This window comes from Ornithorhynchus anatinus, chromosome 16, assembly GCF_004115215.2.
Source record: "Ornithorhynchus anatinus isolate Pmale09 chromosome 16, mOrnAna1.pri.v4, whole genome shotgun sequence".
NCBI classification, from domain to species: domain Eukaryota; kingdom Metazoa; phylum Chordata; class Mammalia; order Monotremata; family Ornithorhynchidae; genus Ornithorhynchus; species Ornithorhynchus anatinus.
The window spans coordinates 34,522,564-34,544,778 of NC_041743.1; the positions used below are offsets into that span (position 1 = coordinate 34,522,564).

Genomic DNA, 22,215 nt, shown 5'->3' on the forward strand with positions numbered 1-22,215 from the left:
CAAAGCAATGCCTTTATCAATCGATGGCATTTATTGAGTGCTTACTGTGTGCAGAGCACTGTATTAAATGCCTGAGAGAGTAACAGAGGTGGTAGACATGTTTCTTGCTCACAACGAGTTTACAGTCTAGATGGGTTTCCTTGTCTCCTGTTAGTAAGGCTTCATTTTTGCCAGTAGAACCACCTTTTTGACTTTTTATTACGAGGATGGAAGCAGATGTCAAGGGATTCATGGCTGACCTTCTTCCCACCTTTAGAGAAGCGTGATTACCCTTACACACATACTTTCTGAAGAAAACACTCAGGGAATTGAGGTTTTGTTCAGTCCATGACAAGTTATTTATAAAAAAAAAAAACAACAAAAGAGTTAGCTCAATAGCCACGGCCCTATCAAAAATACATTCACCTAGTATACGGTTTTCTTTTGCCTTCCCCAATTATTCTACTCTACCCATTCTTCCTCGACCTGTCCAATTTACTATTTCCAGCTACTGTATTTCATTTAATATTAAAGCAGAGGGACATTATTTTTTGCAATAAATGGCATTTATTGTGCTCTTATTATTGTCTGCTGTGTGACCTTGGGCAAGTTACTTAACTTCTCTGTGCCTTAGTTTCCTCAACTATAAAATGGGGATTGAGACTGTGAACCCCGTGTAGGGCAGGGACTGTGTCCAACCCCATTATCTTATGTCTACCCCAGCGTTTAATACAATGTTTGGTGCACAGTAAGTGCTTAATACCACAGTTACTATTATTATTACATGCAGAGCACTGTACTTGCTTTAGAGAGCAATAATAATAACGATGGCATTTGTCAAACACTATGTGCCAAGCACTGACAATACAATAGAGTTAGTAAAGCATGATGCCTGCCTTCAAGAAGCTTAGACATTAAAATAAATTACCGATAGGGGAAATGGCAGAGAAGGAGGATATGGACATAAGTGCTGTGGGGTGAATATTAAGTGCACAGGGAATAATAATAATAACGATGGTATTCGTTAAGGGCTCACTATGTGCCAAGCACTGTTCTAAGCGCTGGGGTAGATACAGGGAATCAGGTTGTCCTACATGGGGCTCACAGTCTTAATCCCCATTTTACAGATGAGGTAACTGAGGCACCGCGAAGTTAAGTGACTTGCCCAAAGTCATACAGCTGGCAAGTGGCAGAGGCGGGAATAGAATCCATGACCTCTGACTCCCAAGCCCGTGCTCTTTCCACTGAGCCACCCTGGTACTTAGATGATGCCGAGGAGAAGGCGGCTGGGGGAAATGAAGGCTTGAAAGGCCTTTTGGAAGAGGTGGGATTTTTCACAGGGCTTTGACGGTGGGGAGAGTGATGGTTTGCCGGATCTGAACGTGGAAGGAGTTCCGGACGTGGGCACAGCTCCAAAGAGGCCTTCCCGACTAAGCCCTCATTTCCCTGACTCCCTTCTGCATCACCCTTGCACTTGGATTTTTCCCCTGTACTCACCCTATCCTCGGCACTTAGGTACATATTCATCATTTATTTTAATGTCAGCCTCCCTCTTAAGTCTGTAACCTCCTCGCGGGCAGGAAACCTAACAATTCTTATATTGAACTCTCCCACCTGCTTAGTACAGTGCTCTGCTGACAGAAAGCACTCGATAAATACCACTGATGGATTGTGCAAGGGGCTGGTGCTGAGGCAGATGAGACAGAAGCACAGTGAGTAGGTTGGCTTTGGCAGCTTTTTTGATACTGTTAAGCCAACCGTATTTCTCCCCAAAAGGCAGAGACAGATTTCTAATCAGATCCATTTGTCCACTTGAACCTATTTAAGACTTTCAAGCAGAATGTGAAAATGTGACCATTAAACTCTCCCTAAGACTGAATCTTTACAGCTTCAGGAAGCTATAAAAGGGATTATAGCGCCTAAGGAAAGTGATTAAAATGTATGCGCCAGGGGATTAGAAAACATGTGACTGGGGAGTTTATGGAAGCACTTTAAGTAACTATAAAGGTGCTTACAATGAGTCACCAAGTAGAAAAAGGAAGTCAGCACTTTCAGTGTCTCCTACTTCAAAGCTGACTAATAGCATTCATGGATAGAGATGCCCCCCATTTTGGTGAAGAACTAACCGTAGACACAGTGAAATCCTGTGCTTTCACAGTAAGCAGTAATAACAATTGTGGTATTTGTTAAGAACTATGTGCCAAATACTGTACTGAGCACTGGCATAGATACAAGGTAATGAGATCAGACACAGTCCCTGTCCCACATTGGGTTCATAGTCCAAGTAGGATGGAGAACAGAAACTGAGTCACCATTTCACAGAAGAGAAAATGGAGGCACTGAGAAGTGATTTACTCAAGGTCAAATAACAACCAAGTGGTAGAGCTGGGATTATCACCCAGGTCTTTTGACTCCCAGGCCCCGAACCTTTCCACTAGGCCATGGTAGTATATCAGAGTGGCTTGTCCTTTTTATCCAGCATATTTCAAAATTCAATTTGATTTTTACTTCAAGGGGCAAAAATGCACATGCCACAGTGTGTCGATCTCTTTATCTGCTGAAAGTCAAGTACTGCCTAGGCCTAGGAGCTGGGAGTGTCCTGAAGGAAGGGAGTGTGTGGTAGTGGACACACTTAGAGAAGAGGCATGAGAGAAAGGGCCTTGACTGCCATGCATTGGTGAAGCTCTAGGGTTTCTGGAAGAGATGATCCATATCTCTAACCAAATTACATGCATGACTTGGGCCCGGGGAGTCAGTTGTGTATGAAGCTTAACACATTAGAAACACCCTAATGCTTATCTCTGAGGAAAAATGTTCAAAAACCCTCCCCAAGTCCAACTTCTGGGGATGGGGTTTAGAAGGTCAGGGCTTCAAAACAGAGCTAAAAATGAATAAAAATTGAGATTGGTTTGAGTAGTTATCCCTCCCCTCATTGGGATCTCAAAAGCAGGAAGAGAGGCAGTCCATTCCGCCAACCCAGCTGCATTCACGCCTCCTCCTGTAGTCCCACTGTCAAAGCCACCCTCCCCCTTGCCCCACAGTGCACTGGAATCAATCCCAGTCCCCCAATCAATAAATCAATGGCATTTATTGAGCACTTAGTGTGCGCAGAGCATTGCACTAAGCGCTTGGAAGATTGCAATTTCACAGAATGGGCAGACAGGTTCCCTGCCCAAAAGGAGCTTAGAGTTTAGAAGGGGAGACAGACATTAATATAAGTAAATCAATTACAGATATGTACATAAGAGCTGTGGGGCTGAAGGAGGGGTGATTAAAGGGTGCAAATACAAGGTGGTGGAGAAAATGACCTGCCCAGGCTACACATTACAGCAGATGAGGAAAACTGCAGCTTCCCCTTGTTGAAGAGAAATTCATCTCTATGCTATTCCAATCGCTCTTGGAATGGCTGGTTCACCTGAAGACACCTCTAGACTGTAAGCTCATTATGGGCAGGGCACATGTCTATCAACCCTGCTGCACTGTACTCTTCCGCGTGCTCAGTACCATGCTTCGCACACAGCAAACACTTGCTTGATTGGTCTGATGGAGCCCAGTCAAATCGGTGGAGTGTTCAGACAATAGGGAGGTGAGAAGGAAAATGAAAAAGGTCCCCCAAAAAGCAGCTGGTCTTTTGACTCCCTGCTCCAGATGGAAGAGTTCTGTGCTGTGGCTTTTGTGGGTAGGAAGTCTTATGAAAGGCCTTCCAGGAGGAGAAAACAAAACAAAACAGTGGATGCTGCTAGTTTAGGGAGATAACCCAGATTAAGTTAAAAACCAATAGAGGACTAGGGCCAGGAATTTAGTTTAAAGTCTCTTCTGCCTAATGACCATTCCTCCCAGCTATGGGACACTTAACATTTTGTCTTTGATACTTACATGTAAACACACACACACACACACACACACTTACACTTTATACAAAGATAGAGGCCTGTGAAATCTGTCTTCGTGTAAACCCATTACCTCAGGAAGACCATGCTACTGCTTGGGACAGCAAGTTGAGGCAATTGGCAACTTCCTCTCCCAACCAGCTGCTGAACCTACAGCTTCCTGCAACTCTTGGAATTCCAAATCTACGAAGTCCCAGGTGGGTGGCAGCGAATAACCTGAAGACTATCAGGAGCACTATTCAAGAGTTATTTCCTGACAGGGTGAAGCCATCCTCCTTTAACCTAGGAAGGATCCTGGGAGAGAAGGTCGGCTGTAGAGGTGATCGCCACAGGGTATGTGGCATTGGTACTGGGGAGTTGGAGGGGTTTGGGGCTGAAAACCCCTTCAGCTGTACCTCAGTCAGACCCAAGTGGAGCGGGGGGGGGGGGGTCATCTTTGCCCAACTCTCCCCACCCCCCCCCAGAGCACTTCCCACAAGCTGCCTGCATACGTGTCCATGTCTGGCCTCTGAGGGATGGACTGCAATACATTACAAAGCGGGCACTGTTACACCTCCTTTCCCGCCCCGCCTCCCCGCCAGGTGAGCCTGGGTCTCGGCCAGGTCCTGCCCAGTCCAGGTCCACATTTCTGGACCAAATGAGGCTCTGTAGGACCCTACCGTCCACTTCCACAATCCTCCACTCTCCTAAATGTTCTCCTGGGTCCTGCTTTCTGCTCCTTTTGTCTCATCTTCTCTTTCACTTGTTTTCTTCCCAGGATGACTTGGGTTTAGCAGTTTTCTTATTCCACTTTCCTGATGGGAAAGCTTTATTTCTGCCTCTCTTTTTATTGTTTTCTCTTTCTTCTCTCCTCAATTTATCTCTGTTGCACTTTCTGCAGGGTCTTTCCTGTTCTGATGTTCATCCATCCCTTTCTTCCTTTGAGGACCTGGGAATGTTACACACACACCACACCCCCACCCCCACATACACCTATCACAAACCCATTCCCTGCTCCACTCCAGGGAAGAGCTGGCACAATCCCGAGGTCTCAAGTTTCTGGGAGCATGTTGAGGTTGGGGGAGGGGGAAGTCCGAGCGAACAGCCTGTCCCGTGCAACCCCGCCTAGTCCGGTAATGCAACAAACCCCATTCCACAGTAAGCCCAGGACTTAGCTGAGAGAAAAGGGCAGTCCTGGAACACAAAATCAATGAATGGTATTTAATAAGCACTTACTGTGTGCAGGGCACTGTACCAAGCTTTTGGGGGAGGAAGTTGCCAGATGCCTCAATAGAACAGAGTTGAGACACAACCCCTATCCATAATTTGCTTACAGCCTATGAGAGGGGAGACAGACAAATTATAAAGAGTAAGGAAATAATACATTAACAGATATGTATATAAGTGCCAAGGGGCTGGAATGAGCATCAAAAGTGCTTAAGAGGTACACAGGCAAGCACAGAGGTGACGCAGAAGAAAGGGTCGGTTGAGAAATGAGAACCACTCAATAAACGCCATTGATGAACTTGGGGAAGGCCTCTCCCCAAGAGGAGATATGATTGGTCTGCTGTGTGACCTTGGATAAGTCATTAGTTTCTTTGGGCCAAGTTACCTCATCTGTAAAATGGGGGTTAAGACTGCAAGCTCCATGTAGAACAGGGACTGTGTCCAACCTGATTGGGTGATATCTACCCTAGCGCTTATTCCAGTGCCTAGCACATAGTAGCGCTTAATAAATGCCATTTTAAAAAGCCCTCTCTGATGTGGGGCCTTAATCCAAGGAGTTAACTCCAGTTAGCTTTTTCCTACAGGTGTATGTACCAGAAGTCCACTGCTGCACAAGCCAGTGCTCATTTTTATCACCACACGAGTGAAAAAAGAATTCCAGGTCAGCCCCGCAATCCAATTCCTCTTTTGGCAAACCCCTTCCTCACACTTGGTCCCCCTTTCTCAACCTCATTCAATCTTCCAAATGGACACTGGGACCAATCCCACAAAGTATTCTAGTCTATGTTTCCAGCTTTAAACCAAACCCAACTAACAGAAAAACATATTCCACAGCACCAAAAATGACCATCAGCACAGGAGAAAAGCCGTATTTCTCAATTCTGGAAGAAAACTGATTCAATGCATCATAACCCTCTCTCCCCTGCCCTATCAACCAACTCCCCACTACCACCACCACACTGTTCTCTCTTCTGACCTAGGAGATCCAAATTCATCTTCTGGCTCTCCAACCAAAGTAACACTGCCTGCTTCACAGTAAATGGCCATAGGGACCAAACGATGCAATTCAATAAGCCCAAGGGGAAAACATCGATCACCTCAGACAACTGGTGGAAAATTGAACAGTAATTATCTCTCTTGCAATCGAGGTCAGATGCTGTATTACAGTCTTCACTGACTTCCATCTTAAAGACTTGGGAAATATTATGAATATATGAAAAGGTATAAAACCAACACGGAGGTGTACACATAGTAAGTGCTTAACAAGTATCATTTTTAAAAATGTCATTTTAGGAGGGAGGCCCTTTCAATTTAGATGCTTAGTGGAGTCTCTCTTCAACATATACAGTCCTAAGAAAAAAGCCATTCTGAACAGCACCTTCAAGAAATGTGGTAAATACAAAACTGTAAAGCTACCAGGTCTTTCACTGCTCTTCATTCTCAATGAAAACCAAGCCAAAACCTTTTCCAAACTTGGTTCAACATTAATTAGCTCCTTGAATCCCTTTGCAATTCAGACCAGAGCAACAACTCAGCAATGGGCAGAGATCATGTCATCCTACTCTAATGTACTCTCCCAAGCACTTCATACAGTGCTCTGCACTCAGTAAATACCACTGATGGATAAGATAATCATGATAATAATAATGGCATTTGTTAAGCACTTACTATGTGCCAAGCTCTGTTCTAAGCACTGGGGTAGATACAAGGTAATCAGGTTGTCCCACACGGGGCTCATGATCTTAATCCCCGGTTTATTGAAATCTATACAGAGTGGAGAGGCCAAGAGGCAGTGTGACACCATATGTTTGGTCTGGGGAGTTTCAGAACCAAGTTCCCACCTCCAGCTCCCTGACTGGATTCAGCTGGATCCTGTTTCAGATCAACCAAACAATTCAGGAGCTTAATCTATGGGATTTTTTTGTTTTGTAGCACCATTTTAAGTTTGAACCCCTCCTCCCTTCCATCCCAGATGCCAGTGGAGCCCCAGTTCGATCCCTAATCCCAGACAGCGGGGGTGAAGTGGTACCAACATAAATACAGTGCCTTTCATCCCTTTGTCTTATTTGGGCTTCTCGGAGAGATTCGAGCACTCTACCTTCAGAATGATCGCATCACGGGACGCGTGTTAAGGGGGCCCAGAAAGGTCTTCCCGCTGGCATACTTGGCACTTGTTTCAAGTCCCTTTGGCGCCAGGATCTCCTAGCAGCAAAACGTATTAAGCAGAAGCATCTCTACTGTAAGCTCGCTGTGAGCAGGGAGTGTATCTGCCAACTCTGCATACTGTCCCAAGTGTTTTGTAAAGTGCTCTGCAAATAATGAGCGCTCAATAAATACCACCGATGATCAAGTGCACAGAGAAACATTCCTATTGCATTTGTCAGCATCAGCAATTCTGGGCTTTTGCTAACTACCAGGAAAATTCTGAAGCCCTGATAATCCACTCGATTGTAAGTTCCTTGAGGGTATGGGTCTTGTCTAACACTTATCTACGCTCCCAAGTTCTCGGTATAGTGCTCTGTGCAGAGTAAGCACTCAGTCAAATACTATCGATCGGTGCTCGTCCAGATTCTATGGGTAACCAAGTCAGAGCTAAACTTGTCCAACTGACCTCTTTCCCTGTTAGCAGGGGTGGGTAATAACAACAACAATTGTTGTATTTCTTAAGCACTGACTACATTCTGAGCACTGTACTCAGCCCTAGGGCAGATACAAGTTAATCAGACTGGAAATGGTCCCTGTCCCCCTTGGGGCTCAGAGTCTAAATTGAAGGGAGAACAGGTACTAAATCTTCATTGTGCAGGTGAGAAAGCAGCATAGCCTAGTGGATACATCACAGGGCTGGAAGTCAGAAGGACCTGGGTTCTAATCCTGGCTCTGCCACTTATCTGCTGTGTGACCCTGGGCAAGTCACTTCACTTCTCTGGGCCTCAGTTACCTCATCTGTAAAATGGGGATTAAGAGTGTGAGCCCCAAGTGGGCCAGGTACTTTGGTCCAACCCAATTTGCTTGTATTCCCCCTCAACATTTAGTACAATACCTGGCACATAGTAAGCACTTAACAAATACAATTTGTTTTCTCTAATCCCAGCTCTGCTATGTCTATGTCACCTCGGGTAAGGCATTTAACTTGTCTGTGCCTCTGTTACCTCATCTGCAAAATGGGGATCAAGACTGGGAGCCCTATATGGAACATGGACTGTGTCCAACCTGTTTAGCTAGTATCTACCAGGGCACTTAGTCCAGTGTCTGGTACCTAGTAAGAATTTAATACCAAAAAAAAAACCCCAAAAAACTCAGGCACAGAGATGCTGAGTGACTTGCCCATGGTCACAAAACAGGCAAGTGGCAGAGCCCAGGTAAGAACCCATGTCCTCCAACTCCCAGGCCTGTGCCATTTTTACTAGGCCACACCAAAACCACCACAAAATTTAACCAAGGCTACCACACTAGTTTTAGGTGGCTTTGGCCAGAGGCAATCTAAGCAGCTGAGAAATGAAAAGACCTTTGAACAGCTCATCACATTCAAGACTCATGCCTGGGGTGTTTGCCCTCCCGTACTGCAATTTCACAATATCAGCTGCCACCCAAAAAAAAATATAATGCATAATAAACTACATCTCAAAATAAATGGACAGTGGCCCTGCTGTAATTGAGATTTCCGGTAAATTATAAGATTAACAAATCAAAATTTAACTGGGTGGGTCAATGTAATAATATTGGGGTTTTACATAATGGACTCAACCCTGTTGTAAATTATTTTCTTTAGTCAAGAAGATGATCTAATGTTAACAATCATTTCTCCAAAGACATGCCTGAAAAATTCCTTCTCACTAGAGAATTCCAGTGACCTTTACAGTAAGAGAAACATACTGTTGCTTTCTGGTTCTTTAACCTTTGGGAATTAAAATATATATATTTATTTAATCACTGAGCCTTTCCTTCCTTCTCTGTCTCTCAAGATGACCTCAGGGAACACAGTCTTCAAACAATCAGCCCCTTGTTACCATGACCCCAGAGGGACAAATGGATAAACTGAGGCTGGGTTCACCACCATAAAAGGGTCAGAGGACACCTGCCACCTTTCTTGCACAGCAGTGTAAAACATTAAACTACCATAAAAAAGGAACCTGCTGTTGACTGAGACCGGGGTTCAATCCCAGAGATCAGTTGAACTTTCAGAAATGACAACAGGACAACAAGTCACGACTGTCGACTAGAGGCCACAGTTCTTCAAAGAATAGCTCAGGTGACCGACACAACAGCTCAGGTGACCGACACTAAGAGATCCCATATAAAGCTACCCAAGAGAATAAATGGCACTGCAAGGGAAAAAGGGAAGAGAAACACCCCCACAAATCTTCAGGTTTCTCTCCTAAGCCACATCTCTGAACGGATGCAAAACACAACTAATATCTAGAACTAAGAGGCATGTTAACTCAAACTACCGGGGCTCCCCTGGATCAGCCTTGGCTCCCAGATTTTGACAGGCACCATACTGACCGCGCTGCCTTGATCCAACTAATCTGGGTGAATGCAGTTTAAGCCTTTATTTCAAAGTGTCTCAGGAATGCCTCTACACGGTGCCAGACGCAAGTACTGGATGCTTCAATCTTTAAAGAAACAGTGGGCAAAACGCCGTAAGTTTGAAGTTGCCCGGTTAAAATGTAAACGTACTTCAACAATAACCTTCAACTCCACTCTTCTGAATTACTAAAACAGTTTTTTAAATGCATAGAATTACCTGAAGTAGGGTCAAAGTCAGCCACTAAAAGTGACATGGGTTAATGCCTAATATTTGACGCCCAAGGGCTCCAGCTAACTTTCCGATTATATATTTTTTAAAAACAGTGCTGGAGACTCTCCTAGTTTGTGATTAATATTATCTATAACAGTTTTCCTTATGTCTTAAAATACATGGCAGCCATTCTACGCCTCCATTTTTAATTCTATGCTTTCTCCTTTCAATTTTAATCTATAATAAGTGACCAATAAGATTATGCTACCATGAATCTGGTTGTTGGTTTTTTGTTGTTGTTTTTTTTTTTTTTATGGCACCCATGATTGGGAAGCAGAAGGACAACTAATTCTCCACGAAGATTCAGGGAGGGCGGAGGTCATTTGGGTCCTATCTGAACCTTGGGATTTAGCGTCCAAAAGACCAGGTCTTGGCAATGAGCGGAGGTGACTGAGTCACCGATAAAAACTCGAGGTCCTACAGTATGACTGAAGGTCAGAAAGAAGGCAGGCTCACACTGAGCAGTAACTTCAAAACAAACCCAGGAAAATCCACAACATGGATAATTGGCAGCACACTTCTAAAAACACACACATGCACACAAACTTTACCTATACTGTTATTCCAAGGAAAAGGAAAAGAAAATTTTAAAAAAAGCCTTTCTTAGAAAGAACATTTTATAAAGTCATTCCATTTTACCAGGAGTTGCAGCAGCATTTACTGAGCATTCACTTGTTGCAGAATCCTGTACTAGATGCTTTGGGAAGTACAAAATGATGAACTGGAACATTCCATGCCTAAAGAGAATTTATACGCCATCGGGGGAGACCAGCATAAAAATATATACAACTAAAGCCATCAAAATAAATAGATTGAATTGAGCTCTCCAACAGGGTGGAAAGTTCTTAAGGGCTAGAGCTGGAAGAAGGCATGATTATGGCTCGGGGGTGCCGGTAAATTAATGGGGAGAGCCTGCTGGAAGAGGTAAGATTTTTTAGGAGGGATCTGGATGGGGGTGGGGGAGAGCTGTGGTCTGCCTGACTTGGGGGAAGCTTGTATTGGAGAAAGGTTACTACTCCAATGATGGTGAATTCGAGATTCTCCGGGACTAGGTTGGGATTCGGGAAACTCAAGGAATGACAGGAAGCATTTCATTTTTGCGTCGGTAGGAAACCGAAAGGTACCATTCCAACTATCAGTGGTATTTACTGAGCGCTTACTGGGTGCAGAGCACTGTACTGAGCTCTTGGGAGAACACGACTATCCCTCCAAGAAACAAATCAACTCCTTCTAGGAGGTTTACCGATGGCTCTGTTCTGGTTTCGGGGCACGAGCATCCAAGAAGGGCCCAAGAACCCACAGAGACGTTAAAGCCATGCTCATGTGGTTGAGCCCCGTGGAGCAAAAGTGAAAAAAAGGTACCGACGATGGAGCCTTCCATCCACAATGGCGGACAAACCTTGGTCCTGAGACTCTTCAGGACCAGAATCTGTGCGGTTTGCTCGGCCCCCTCATACTTCCTCATCCCTGTCAGCCATCTTCTTGGCTGGAGGCACAAAGGACAATGAGTGACTAGACTAGGCAGGCAGGGGTGAAGGTCATTAGTAAGTTCATCAGCTCAACATTGATTTTGAAAGGCAGAATTAAAAATGGTCAACTTTGGGGCTAAATTTCGTCTTTTAATAAAGATAGATTGGGAACTCACTACCTCCAATACTTGTGCTTTGGATAGTTAAAATGAAAAAAAACCACCCTCCAAACCAATGGTAAGTGGGTGTTGACTGTGTGCAGAGACCTGTAGTGAGCACTCAGGAGAATACACTTGAGGTGGTAGACACAGGAGCTTTCAGCCTAGACGGAAACATTTGAATTCTCTCTTGATATTCAGGATTAGCTATCGGGACTGCAAGAAGTGGGGGCTAAGTAATGCTCTTTACACCCCAAAATAAGTAAAGCCTTACTGAAAGTTAAGTTGCTTTACTATGAAACATAAATTTCTGATTTAGGGGAAGTAAGTGACGTGACTATTATGCAATTTCGATAATATGGAACTACAGTAAATATCTAAAGTACTTAACACTGATTTGCTTTTAAATGTTGATTCTGTCCAGGAAGAGGGATACACCGTTACAGATCATATTCATTGGTATTATGGTCTCCCTGGTCAAGAAACTCAAGTTTAATTTGTGGAAAAAAATAAAAAATAAGAAAACCCAACCATCACATCTCTATTTTCTGAATGGCTCAATGCTCTTTCAAATTAGTATTCAAAACATCTCTGGAGTGAAAGGTTCAGAGGCCTGATACGGAAAGAGATATAGCAAGCTTACATGATCACCCAAACTTCAATCCCGTAGTGTATCCTGAATCAGTAGCAAAGCCTGCCAAGAACTCAGGCCTTTCCACCTCAAGTCTTACGCTGCAGTCTTCTGATGATAGGACCTCTCCGGCCATATCCGGAGAGAAGTGCTTCTGAAACACAAGAATCTGCTATCTGGGGAAGCTGTGTTTCCTAGTGGATAGAGCACGAGCCAGGGAGTCAGAAGGCCCTGACTTCTAATCCCAGCTCTGCCCCTTGTTTGCTGTGTGACCGTGGGCAAGCCAATTCATTTCTCTGTGCCTCAACTACCTCATCTGCAGAATGGGGATTAGGACTGTGAACCCCATGTGGATCAGGGACTGGGTCCAACCACATTTGCTTAGATCCAGCCCAGGGCTTGGTACAGTGCCCAGCACGTAGTAAGCCCTTAATATCATCATTATTATTCCAATTCTTAAAAGCTAAGAAAAGTGGAATAGGCAAGAGAGAGGACCAAGGTGAGATGGTGCAAGGGTAAGGAAGTCTTCAAGGGCTTTGGCAGAAAACCCCCTGGGAATCTCCTAGGTCTGAGCTATGAATAAAACTGCACAGAGCAAAAGGAATGCCAACTCATACTCCCGCATCCCCAACTCAGTCTTCATAATCCTCCACACAGGAAATAGCAGAAAAATAAATAAATTGCCTAAGATCAGAAAAGCAAATATTACTTGGAAGCATGGGAGTTTCAGTGGAAACCATGCCTGATACTTATCAACCCGGCGTTACCAAAGAGTTCTTTTCCCGGCACCCACTTCTTCTTCCAATCCACAGCTAACTCTGGTAGCTGAATGGGTTTTAAACCCATCCAAAGGCTTTCTATTAGCGTGGATAGATGTACCTGACCAAAGACTATCTTTATGAAGTGTGTCTCAATTGTCCTGACACCAAGGTCACAGGGAAAATCCAAGGCAATTGCAGACTTAAAGAAAATATTTACTTTTCCAGCCATTTACCCTGCCGAGATCCTTAACCCTTATGTTACTAGAAGTAGTCCCAGTCCCACAAAAACATTACTTAGACTGAATTTCCACCACAGACACACACACACAAGAATGCCACAAGCCTGACGTACTGAGGCTACATTTGCTCTCTGGGGATCAACTGTCATTTAAACATCAAGTTTTCAAACACACCAACCTGGAAAAAACAAGCCAAACTGTAGAAGCCAGGCAGAGCATATATGCGGCCCATATCAAGGACCCGGGGTAAAAACGAACACACTGCATATATGCCTCCATTTTTATAGGAGAACAGTATCTCCTCAATCAGCACCAGGTTACTCTTTACACCTGTACTCAGCACCTGAAAAAGAGGCGGAGCTTCAATTGAGCCATTCCCCAACAGGTCCACAGCAGATGTAAGAGATAGGAGAATGTAACAGCTGCAGGTTTCAGAGACAAACAAAAATAGGTTACTAATTGTTTAGGTTTGCCATTAATCTGAAGGAAACCATCTAAAAGGTTCAGATGTTTAAAGCGTTTAAATGGTGGGAAAGAATATAAAGCTACCATCAAATACAGCAAATAGGGGGTGGGGGAGAGAGAGGGGAAAGCCTCCACTGCATTTTCACACGTTTTTCTTTGAAATGTTCTGTCACCTCACTAAACAAACCAAAGACAACTGCCTTGGGCGTGCCTGTAGGGGCCACGGACTGTAATGAAAGGCTGCAAAAGCAGAGAGATCAAGACCAGAATTTAAACTCAAGTCCCTTAGATCTACCACTGTGAGGGATACGAAACCAAGATTGAGAAACTATCATACGTTGGAAAAGCTGCTCATACTTAGTGTACCAGTCCCACAGCACATTTTCAAGACCAATTCTTGCTGCTTTGGCATGCACGAACTAGAAATAGAACGCTTTGGATTTAGAGCCACACATGCTGAGATAAGACAGGGGGGAAAAAAAACAGCAAGACAGGACACCAACTGTTTTGCTCGGTATCAGAGAGACATAGTTCTTTTAAAACCCTATTTGTCAACATAAAAAAAAGAGACATGTGTAAAGTTATACTTTGGTAAAGACTTTCTTTCGACACTACAATTCAGGCATTCCTACAGCACGGCAAAGTAAATCACACTTGAATTTTCTAAAGTAACAAGGCTCTGTCCTTACAGCTATTCAGATTATTCTCTATAATTGGTCTTATAATGGCTTAAGATTTTTATAGGAGACAGGTTAAAAAGACTCGTTTTACATTTCACCATTTTTTCCCCCCCTGTTGCCCATCACTTCTCCCTACTGTCCCACCTACCCAGGTGAAGAAAACCCAATCCTTAATTCAGGCAACGTGCATATGAACAAATGGGTGAAGAAGCGGATGACAAAAGGAAGACTCGGCCCAGAGCTAGCCAAGAACTCAGGTCCCCTGATCGACACAGCCTATTAAGAAATCCCTAAGACACCTAGCCTTTATCTTCAATCTGTTTCCTACTGCCTGAGATGAATAATTCACTCTCAAAATGGTAAATGTGATGATTTAGGCCCATGTTTTAAGCCTCGGTCCTAAAAACTTCAATGACTTGAGAGTCCCCATTTGCACCTAAACTCCTTCATCTCGGACTCATTGCTCATTTCACCCTGAATGGCTTTGTATTTAACAAAAAAAAGAACAAAAAACAAAGTCCTGAAAATTAAACAAGGTCATACGACAACATCAGGTGGAGATACAGAATTTCCACCAGCAGGTGCTTAAATGCTTCCATTTAAAAGTGCTTCCGGTCAGTTTCCATCAGCTTCTTAGGGGCCCCTGAATGCGCTACATCACACTTGCCCGTTTCGAGTTGTGCCCCTTGTTTCGCGTCAAGTGTTTTGTCTCCTCCGGTAAGATTTACATCTGCTGGACTGCCTCCCTCTAATGGGTAAGCTCTGTTTTATTACGCTGAATAACTGACACGACTTCTTGGTAGGGTACTAAAGTCCGGCTCAAAGCCAGAGCATATAAAGGATCAGTGAAAAGTAACAAAATATTTTCCACAGGTTTTAGACAAACAGCTCAAGATGGTCAGCGCCGAAGCTTCCAAATACCGCCTGGGGCTACAGTGGGATATCTGGAAGGAGTTCCTCCCAAGAAGGAAGTGAAATTACAGTTGGAGGAAAGCTTTAGCAGAGGTCAACCATCATATTAGATAAGAGTTGAGCAGTTAGGTCAATATTTTATGCGGGGGGATGGGGGGTATGAGGAACTGATGGAGATCAACAACTTCAGAAAAAGCATGCTGCAGAAAGGTAAGGTCAGGGAGGCTCAGGAAGACAATATAATCCCCAAATATTCAGCAGTGTCTCCAAGTATCGAGAGGAACCTTTTCAAAATAAAGGTCTTACTAGCTCAGTTGAATAAAGGAGGGGCTTGTGCTCTTTAATATTTACAGAGGGGACACCAGCAACCCCCCCCCCCCAAAAGCTTCAACTATGGAAAACGTATCGTGTCTAAATAATCAATTAAAGGCCAATTTCACGCTCCTTTCAAATCCAAATAATAAAAGGTCACACTATCAACCGCCAAGCCAGGTCTGTTCTATCACTGCAGGCTCCACCAAGAAGGAAAAACGTAGAGAAGGTCTATTGCAAAGTCCTCTAGCCCACTACTCTAAAAGACAGCACAGTTCAACCAGGAATTTAGGGTACCGGATGGCCTATCAATGTGCTTGATGGTCACAGGCAGTCAAGCACCTCCTAGCAGAGAATTGGTCATGTGGGTTTGTGGGATCCCGGCCGCGATCACCAATAACTACTAAATGACCAACATTATGGTAGTCATACTGGATTTAAATAGACAAGAACTAAACATCACCTGCTCCATAAGAAGATTTAAAAAATAAAAATAAAAAAATCCCAGAGATCGGGCTAAACATTTACCATCGGACAGATCCCAGGGATTCACATAGCAATTACTCTGACAGGGAGTCTTGAGGAGGAGGAGAAGAAGAAAAAAAAGCACAATTGGTGGATAAATGAAAGTCCTGACAGCGTCAACCCAATTACACAACCCTGGATCTCTGCACCGAAAATGCTGAAAGGTTTCCCCTTCGAGGTGTCAAATGCGGTTAGCAGGAGCGGAACCGTACCTAATCGCTCGGTTATGCCCGTTTTTATCACACAGATATTAATAAAATGATTTTTTCGGGGGGGGGGGGTGGACAGAATTTGACCATTGTGGGACCGACGTTTTGCTCCGACTCACGGGGCTCCTTTGCCAATCCTACTGGCTGCTTCCTAGACATTTAAGTCAACTGACAAGATCATTCAGCCGCACTATCATCCTAGTAAAAGGTTAACCGGTCTTCCCAAATTACCTAAAGATTAACCCTACTTTTTTTTTAAAAAAAGGGGGGAGGGAGGTGTCCTGCCTTTAGCTAAGGCAGGTCCAGTCTAGATGACTGACCTTCTCTGTCGAACTTTGACTGGAGGATCCCTCCCGGGGAATAGCAGACTGTGGCCGGGAAAATGCAAAGAGCCCTGTGCAAGGGTTTTTTTTTCCTTTCCTTTTTTTTTTTTTAAATGGCATCTGTGAAGCGCTCACTACGTGTCAGGCACCGTGCTATAGCTCCACCTTCCAAAGGCCTTCCGACACCACGGTGACCCGCAAACATTTTCTGAGCCGGGGAGAGTTGGGGGAGGGGGGAGGGAAGCCTTCATTTCCCAAGATCAAAACCTGTTCACAAGGGGGGGGGGTGTCGGAGGAGGAGAAAGGGGGACGATTCCTGGGTGACCAGGCCGGTGTGGGGGCAACGATTTAGACTGTAAGCCCATCAAAGGGCAGGGACTGTCTCTGTTACCGATCTGTCCATTCCAGGCGCTTAGTACAGTGCTCTGCACATAGTCAGTGCTCAGTAAATACTATTGAATGAATGATCGTCGCGCAAATCCCCCAAATCGCCCAAGGCCGGGCCAAGGGTGGCCCCTTTATACACACACACACACACACACACACACACACACACACTCACAAACATAGATATAGAGAGAGATACAGAGATATAGAAAGATGTAGGTATGGAGATATCTATCATCTACACACCCACCCCGCCCCCGTACCAGCGAAGGGGCGCAGGAGATGGGCACCAATGCCCCTATTCGTCCTTCCCAGTATCCAACTCCCTCCTTTGGCAACCAGGCAGGAGGAAAGGGGAGGGTGGGGGAGGAAAATCCCAGCTCGCCGCCGGTGCAAGGTGGTGGGAGGGAAAAGGAGGAGGAGAAGGAAGAGAGGAAAAAAAAAAAAAAAAAGGCAAGGAAGCCAAAGGACGGGAGGATCCATCCTCCCCCTCCCCACCCCCCTGACCTCCCTCCCCCCCAACCCCACCTTTCTTGAACTCCTCCAGCATGGCGTCCAGCTTGGTGTCGTTGAAGACGAAGTGCAAGGGGTGGTTGTAGAACTTGGTGATGGTCTTGAGCGGGGTGGAGTCGTCGGGGTCGACGAAGGCCAGGTCCTTGACGAAGAGGAGGTCGACGATGTTGGAGCGCTCCCCTTCGAAGACGGGGATGCGGGTGTAGCCGCTCTCCATGATCTCGGACATGGTGTTGAAGTCCAGGATGGCCTCGCCGGTGATCATGAAGCAGTCCCGCAGCGGGGTCATCACGTCCTCCACCGTCTTGGTCCGCAGCTCCAGGGCCCCCTGGATGATGTTGAGCTCCTCCTTGACCAGGTCGTTGTAGGGGTCGGTGACGCGGAGCATCTCCAGCAGCTTCTCGCGGTTGTAGACCGTGCCGATCTCCTGGCCCAGGACGCAGTCCAGCAGCTTGCTGACCGGGTAGGAGGCGGGGAAGGTCATCATCATGAAGAACTTGGTGAGGAAGATGGTGTTGGCCCCGACGGCCAGGCCGTGGCGGGAGCAGATGGCCTGCGGCACGATCTCGCCGAAGATGACGATGCCGATGGTGGACACCACCACGGCCACCAGGCCGGAGCCGGCGATGTCGTCCAGCAGGATGGTCAGGGTGGTGTTGACCAGCACGTTGCCCAGCAGCAGCGAGCACAGCAGGTAGTTGCCCTGCCGGCGGACCGGCTCGATGCGCTTGGCGTAGTTCTTCTCCTTCTCCGTGCCGCAGTTCTGCACGATGCGCAGCTCCATGGGGTCGAGCGCCATGAGCCCCAGGTTCAGCCCGCTGAACATGCCCGACAGGCAGAGCAGCAGCGAGATGAAGATCACCTGCAGCCAGAAGGGCAGCAGGAACTTCTTCTCCTCGCCCACGATCATCTTGGTGTCCTCGCCGTCGTGGTAGATCCAGGTGGTCTCGGCCCAGGGCGGCGGCGGGGGGCCTCCCGCCGCCCCTCCGGGCCCCGCCGCCGGTCCTGCCGCCGCCGGGCCCGCCAGACCCGGGCCCGCCAGGGCCCCTCCGGCCGCGCCCACGGGCGGCGTGGACAGAGACGTGCACAGGTAGTAGGATTTGCTCTTCTCCGTCTTGCGCAGGGGCTTGATCTCGATCTCGATGATGCCCGACGTGCGGCGGTTGAGGACGATGTGCGGCAGGATGATGATGTCCGAGGTGCGGATGCCGCAGCGCTGGGGGCCGCTGTCCGGCTCGGCCTGCAGCGCCGCCCCGGGCCCGCCCGCCTCGCCCTGCCGCCGCCGCGCCCGCCGCCGCTGCTGCTGCTGTTGCTGCTGCAGCTGCTGCAGCTCGTCGTCGTCCTCGTCGTCCTCCCGCGGCGGGTGCGGGGGCTGCGGCGGCGGCGGCGGCGGCGGCGGCTGCTGCTGCCGCCGCCGGCGCTGCCGCTCGTGCTCCGTGAAGGCGATGCGCGACCAGGTCTCGTTGTTGATGTTCTGGCCGTACACCCGCAGCTTGACCCGGGTCCGCTCGCTCACCCGCAGCGCGCCCCCCTCCATGAACGACACGTCGTTGGTGTCCTCCAGCCGCAGCCCGATGATCACCGTCTCCTCCTGCTCGCCCGCCCCCAGGCAGCCGCCGCCGCCGCCCAGCAGCACGAGCAGCAGCAGCAGCAGCGGCGGCAGCAGCCGAGGAGGAGGAGGAGGAGGAGGAGGAGGAGGAGGAGGAGGTCGGGACCCCGCCGGCCGCGGCCCCCCCGGGACCCCCGGGCTCTGGGCGCTCCGGCTGCCCCGCGCCGCCATCTTCCAAGCGGGCAGTGCGGCGGACGCCGGCCCGCCCGCCATCTTTACTCCGGGCGCGCAACCGTCTCAGCCAATCGTAGGGGGGGGCTGCTGATGCTGCTGATGCTGCTGATGCTGCTGCTGATGCTGCTGCTGCTGCTGCTGATGCTGCTGCTGATGCGGCGGCGGCGGCTGCGGCTTCATCCTTCCCCCGTCGGGCGGCCGGCTGGAAGCGCTGCCCGCCCGCCCCGCCACTGCCCCGGCCGCCCTCCGCCGCTCGGCCCCTACCCTTGGCGGGGGCGGGGACAGGGGCGAGCCTCGCCCGGCCGGTCCCGCCGGGCGGACGCGGTGGGAGGGGCCGGCTCGGGGGCGGGGCCGCAGACGGCCAATGGCGAGGGGGCAGGGCCGCCGCCGGCCAATGGCGAGGCGGCGTTCCTGGGGGCGGGGCCTCGGCCGACCAATGGCGAGGCGGCGGGCGGGTGGAGCGGCCCCGGCCCCTCGGCCGGCCGACTTTCCAACTGGAAAGCGCGTGACTCTTGTGTATCTGTGCGGCCGCGGGGCCCCGACAGCCAATCAGGGCTCGGCTCCGCCCCGGAGGGGGCGGAGCCCGCCAATGAGAAGGCGCGATCCCCGCCGCTCTCCGCCCCCCCCCCCCCCCCAGCCAAACAACCCGCAGTCGGGCTCGGGTTGCTTTCCAAGTAGCCCGCTTGGAAAGACGTAAGATGTGGCTCCGTCTAGACAGCGTCACCCTTGCCCGGTTGCATTGTACCCTTCCCGAGCGCCCAGTACGGGGGGCGACGCAGGAGGCGCTCAATAAATAGCGCTGATCGATTCCCTCCCCTCCCCCGGCCGGGTGGTCGGTTGCGGTACGGCAGCGCCTCCTCCCGGCAGGTCGGGGGAACTGCAAGTCGCGGGAAAGTTCATTCATTCATTCCATCCTATTTATTGAGCGCTTACTAGGTGCAGAGCACTGTACTGAGCGCTTGGAATAGGCCATTCGGCAACAGAGCGAGACAATCCCTGCTCAAAGACGGGCTCACAGTCTAAACGGGGGAGGCGGCCGGCGAAAACAGAACAGGCCAACATCCTCAGGATAAATAGAATTAAGGAGGTAGACACCCCATGAACAAAATATATAGGAAAGTCTCCGAAACGGGCGGAGACTTCGTTCATTCGTATTTATTGAGCGCTTACCGTGTGTCGTCACCTTTATTTCATGCCGAAATAATAATGATGATGGTATTTAAGGGCTTACTATATGCCAAGCACTGCTCTAAGTGCGGGGGTAGATATAAGGAATTCAGGTTGCCCCCAAGTAGGGCTCACAGTCTTCATCCCCCATTTTACAGGTGAGGTCACTGAGGCCCAGAGAAGTGAAGTGACTTGCCCAAAGTCATACAGCTGACAGGTGGAGGAGCCAGGATTAATAATAATGTTGGTATTTGTTAAGCGCTTACTATGTGCAGAGCACTGTTCTAAGCGCTGGGGTAGATACAGGGTCATCAGGTTGTCCCACGTGAGGCCCTCAGTCTCACAGGCTTACAGATGAGGTAACTGAGGCACAGAGAAGTTGAGTGACACAGTCACACAGATGACAAGTGGCAGAGGCGGCATTCGAACCCACGACCTCTGACTCCCAAGCCCGGGCTCTTTCCACTGGGCCCCGCTGGTCGAAATCTCTCCAATTTCTAGCTGTCTATCCGGAGGACGTAAGTAATTAGGTTTTAATAAAGACAATTGCTTAGGGGGGCGACCGTTACCCTGACCTTGTCTGGGAGGGACAGTGGTTGGTGCTTGCCCTCCATACCGGAGGTTAGTTCGACTGGAACTTGGAGCCTGACCTAGGTCTTATCAGGGACTCCCCTTAAATCACATTTTTAGGGAGCGCTGTGCGCAGAGCACCGAACTAAGTGCTTGGGAGAGTACCACACGACAGACTTTGAAGAGGCTAACAATCTACATCTCCTGTGCTCTCCGACGAGGTCATTCCTACCCCAATTTCTGTCACCAAGAAGGTCCTTCATCAAAAGGGGCAAACTATAATAGACTTTCAGATCTGATTATCTTGTATCTACTTATCTTCACCTAGCACAGTATCTGGCTCATAGTGGGTGCTCCAGGTTCATTATCGCCACTTGAAATCATGAGCTTTAGCACTTTCTCCAAACACACGTTCTCCTCCATGTTAGTATTATCTCATTGGCATATCGCCCTGGTTTTCTGAAGTATTTGAAGTTCAACATCATGATATACGAGGGGCCGTGCACTAAAAATCCAGAATTCCTCTATCACAAACTGTCACCTGTTCCTCTAGAGCTCATTGCAGTATTGGAAACAGGTGGGCCATTTAGATTCAGTCACCAAGCTTTCGGATTAGGAACTAGACTGAAAGCCCAGTGTGGGCAGGGATTGTTTCTATTGCCGAATTGTACTTGCCAAGCATTTAGTACTGTGCTCTGCAAACAGTAAGTGCTCAATAAATACAACTGAATGAATATGGAGGGGGCGGTACCCTAATATTATGAGTCTGGAGAGTTGAATTCTGACTGCAACCAGCTCTCGTTAAGTGAAAAGGAAGTGGCTATTTCAGAAAATGGATTATTTTCAAAATCTGGGCATTGAGAATAAAATTACCAAAGTGCAAGTATTTGGACTTTAAAAAAACAATTAAGTCTAGGAATTGCTGCATAAAATCTCTAGCAACAAGTAGCAGATAGAAGCAGAGAGTACAGAGAGACAGAGAGCAGAGAGTACAGTATTTTGAATTTTGAATGGCTGTTTCTAGCAACCATTTTACAAGTCACAAGACCAAAACCCAAACTTCTTAACCAGTTTCCTTCAAATAATTTGTACTGCACTTTTGATCTGTTCAGAAGGTTGATGGTTGATAGTGTGACTTGAGCAAGTGGATTTAATTTTGATAAAGCCAAATTTTCTTATGTACTGTTCATTGAAGCACAAGACTACTCCCTCCACCACCAAAAGTAATGCAAACACCT

General features: G+C 47.7%; 1 protein-coding gene across 1 annotated transcript in view; it reads right to left on the reverse strand.

Moving 5' to 3' along the window:
• CNNM2 (cyclin and CBS domain divalent metal cation transport mediator 2) overlaps positions 1-21,400 on the reverse strand; it is a 120,453-nt gene extending 99,053 nt beyond the window's left edge. The window contains exons 1-3 of the mRNA XM_029080275.1: positions 21,352-21,400; positions 18,835-19,302; positions 17,473-18,696 (exon numbers count right to left, since the gene is read on the reverse strand). Of these exons, the coding sequence (XP_028936108.1) occupies positions 17,473-18,696; positions 18,835-19,302; positions 21,352-21,400 (1,741 nt within the window). The remainder of the gene's footprint in view (positions 1-17,472; positions 18,697-18,834; positions 19,303-21,351) is intronic.
• Between the last annotated feature and the right edge of the window lie 815 nt (positions 21,401-22,215).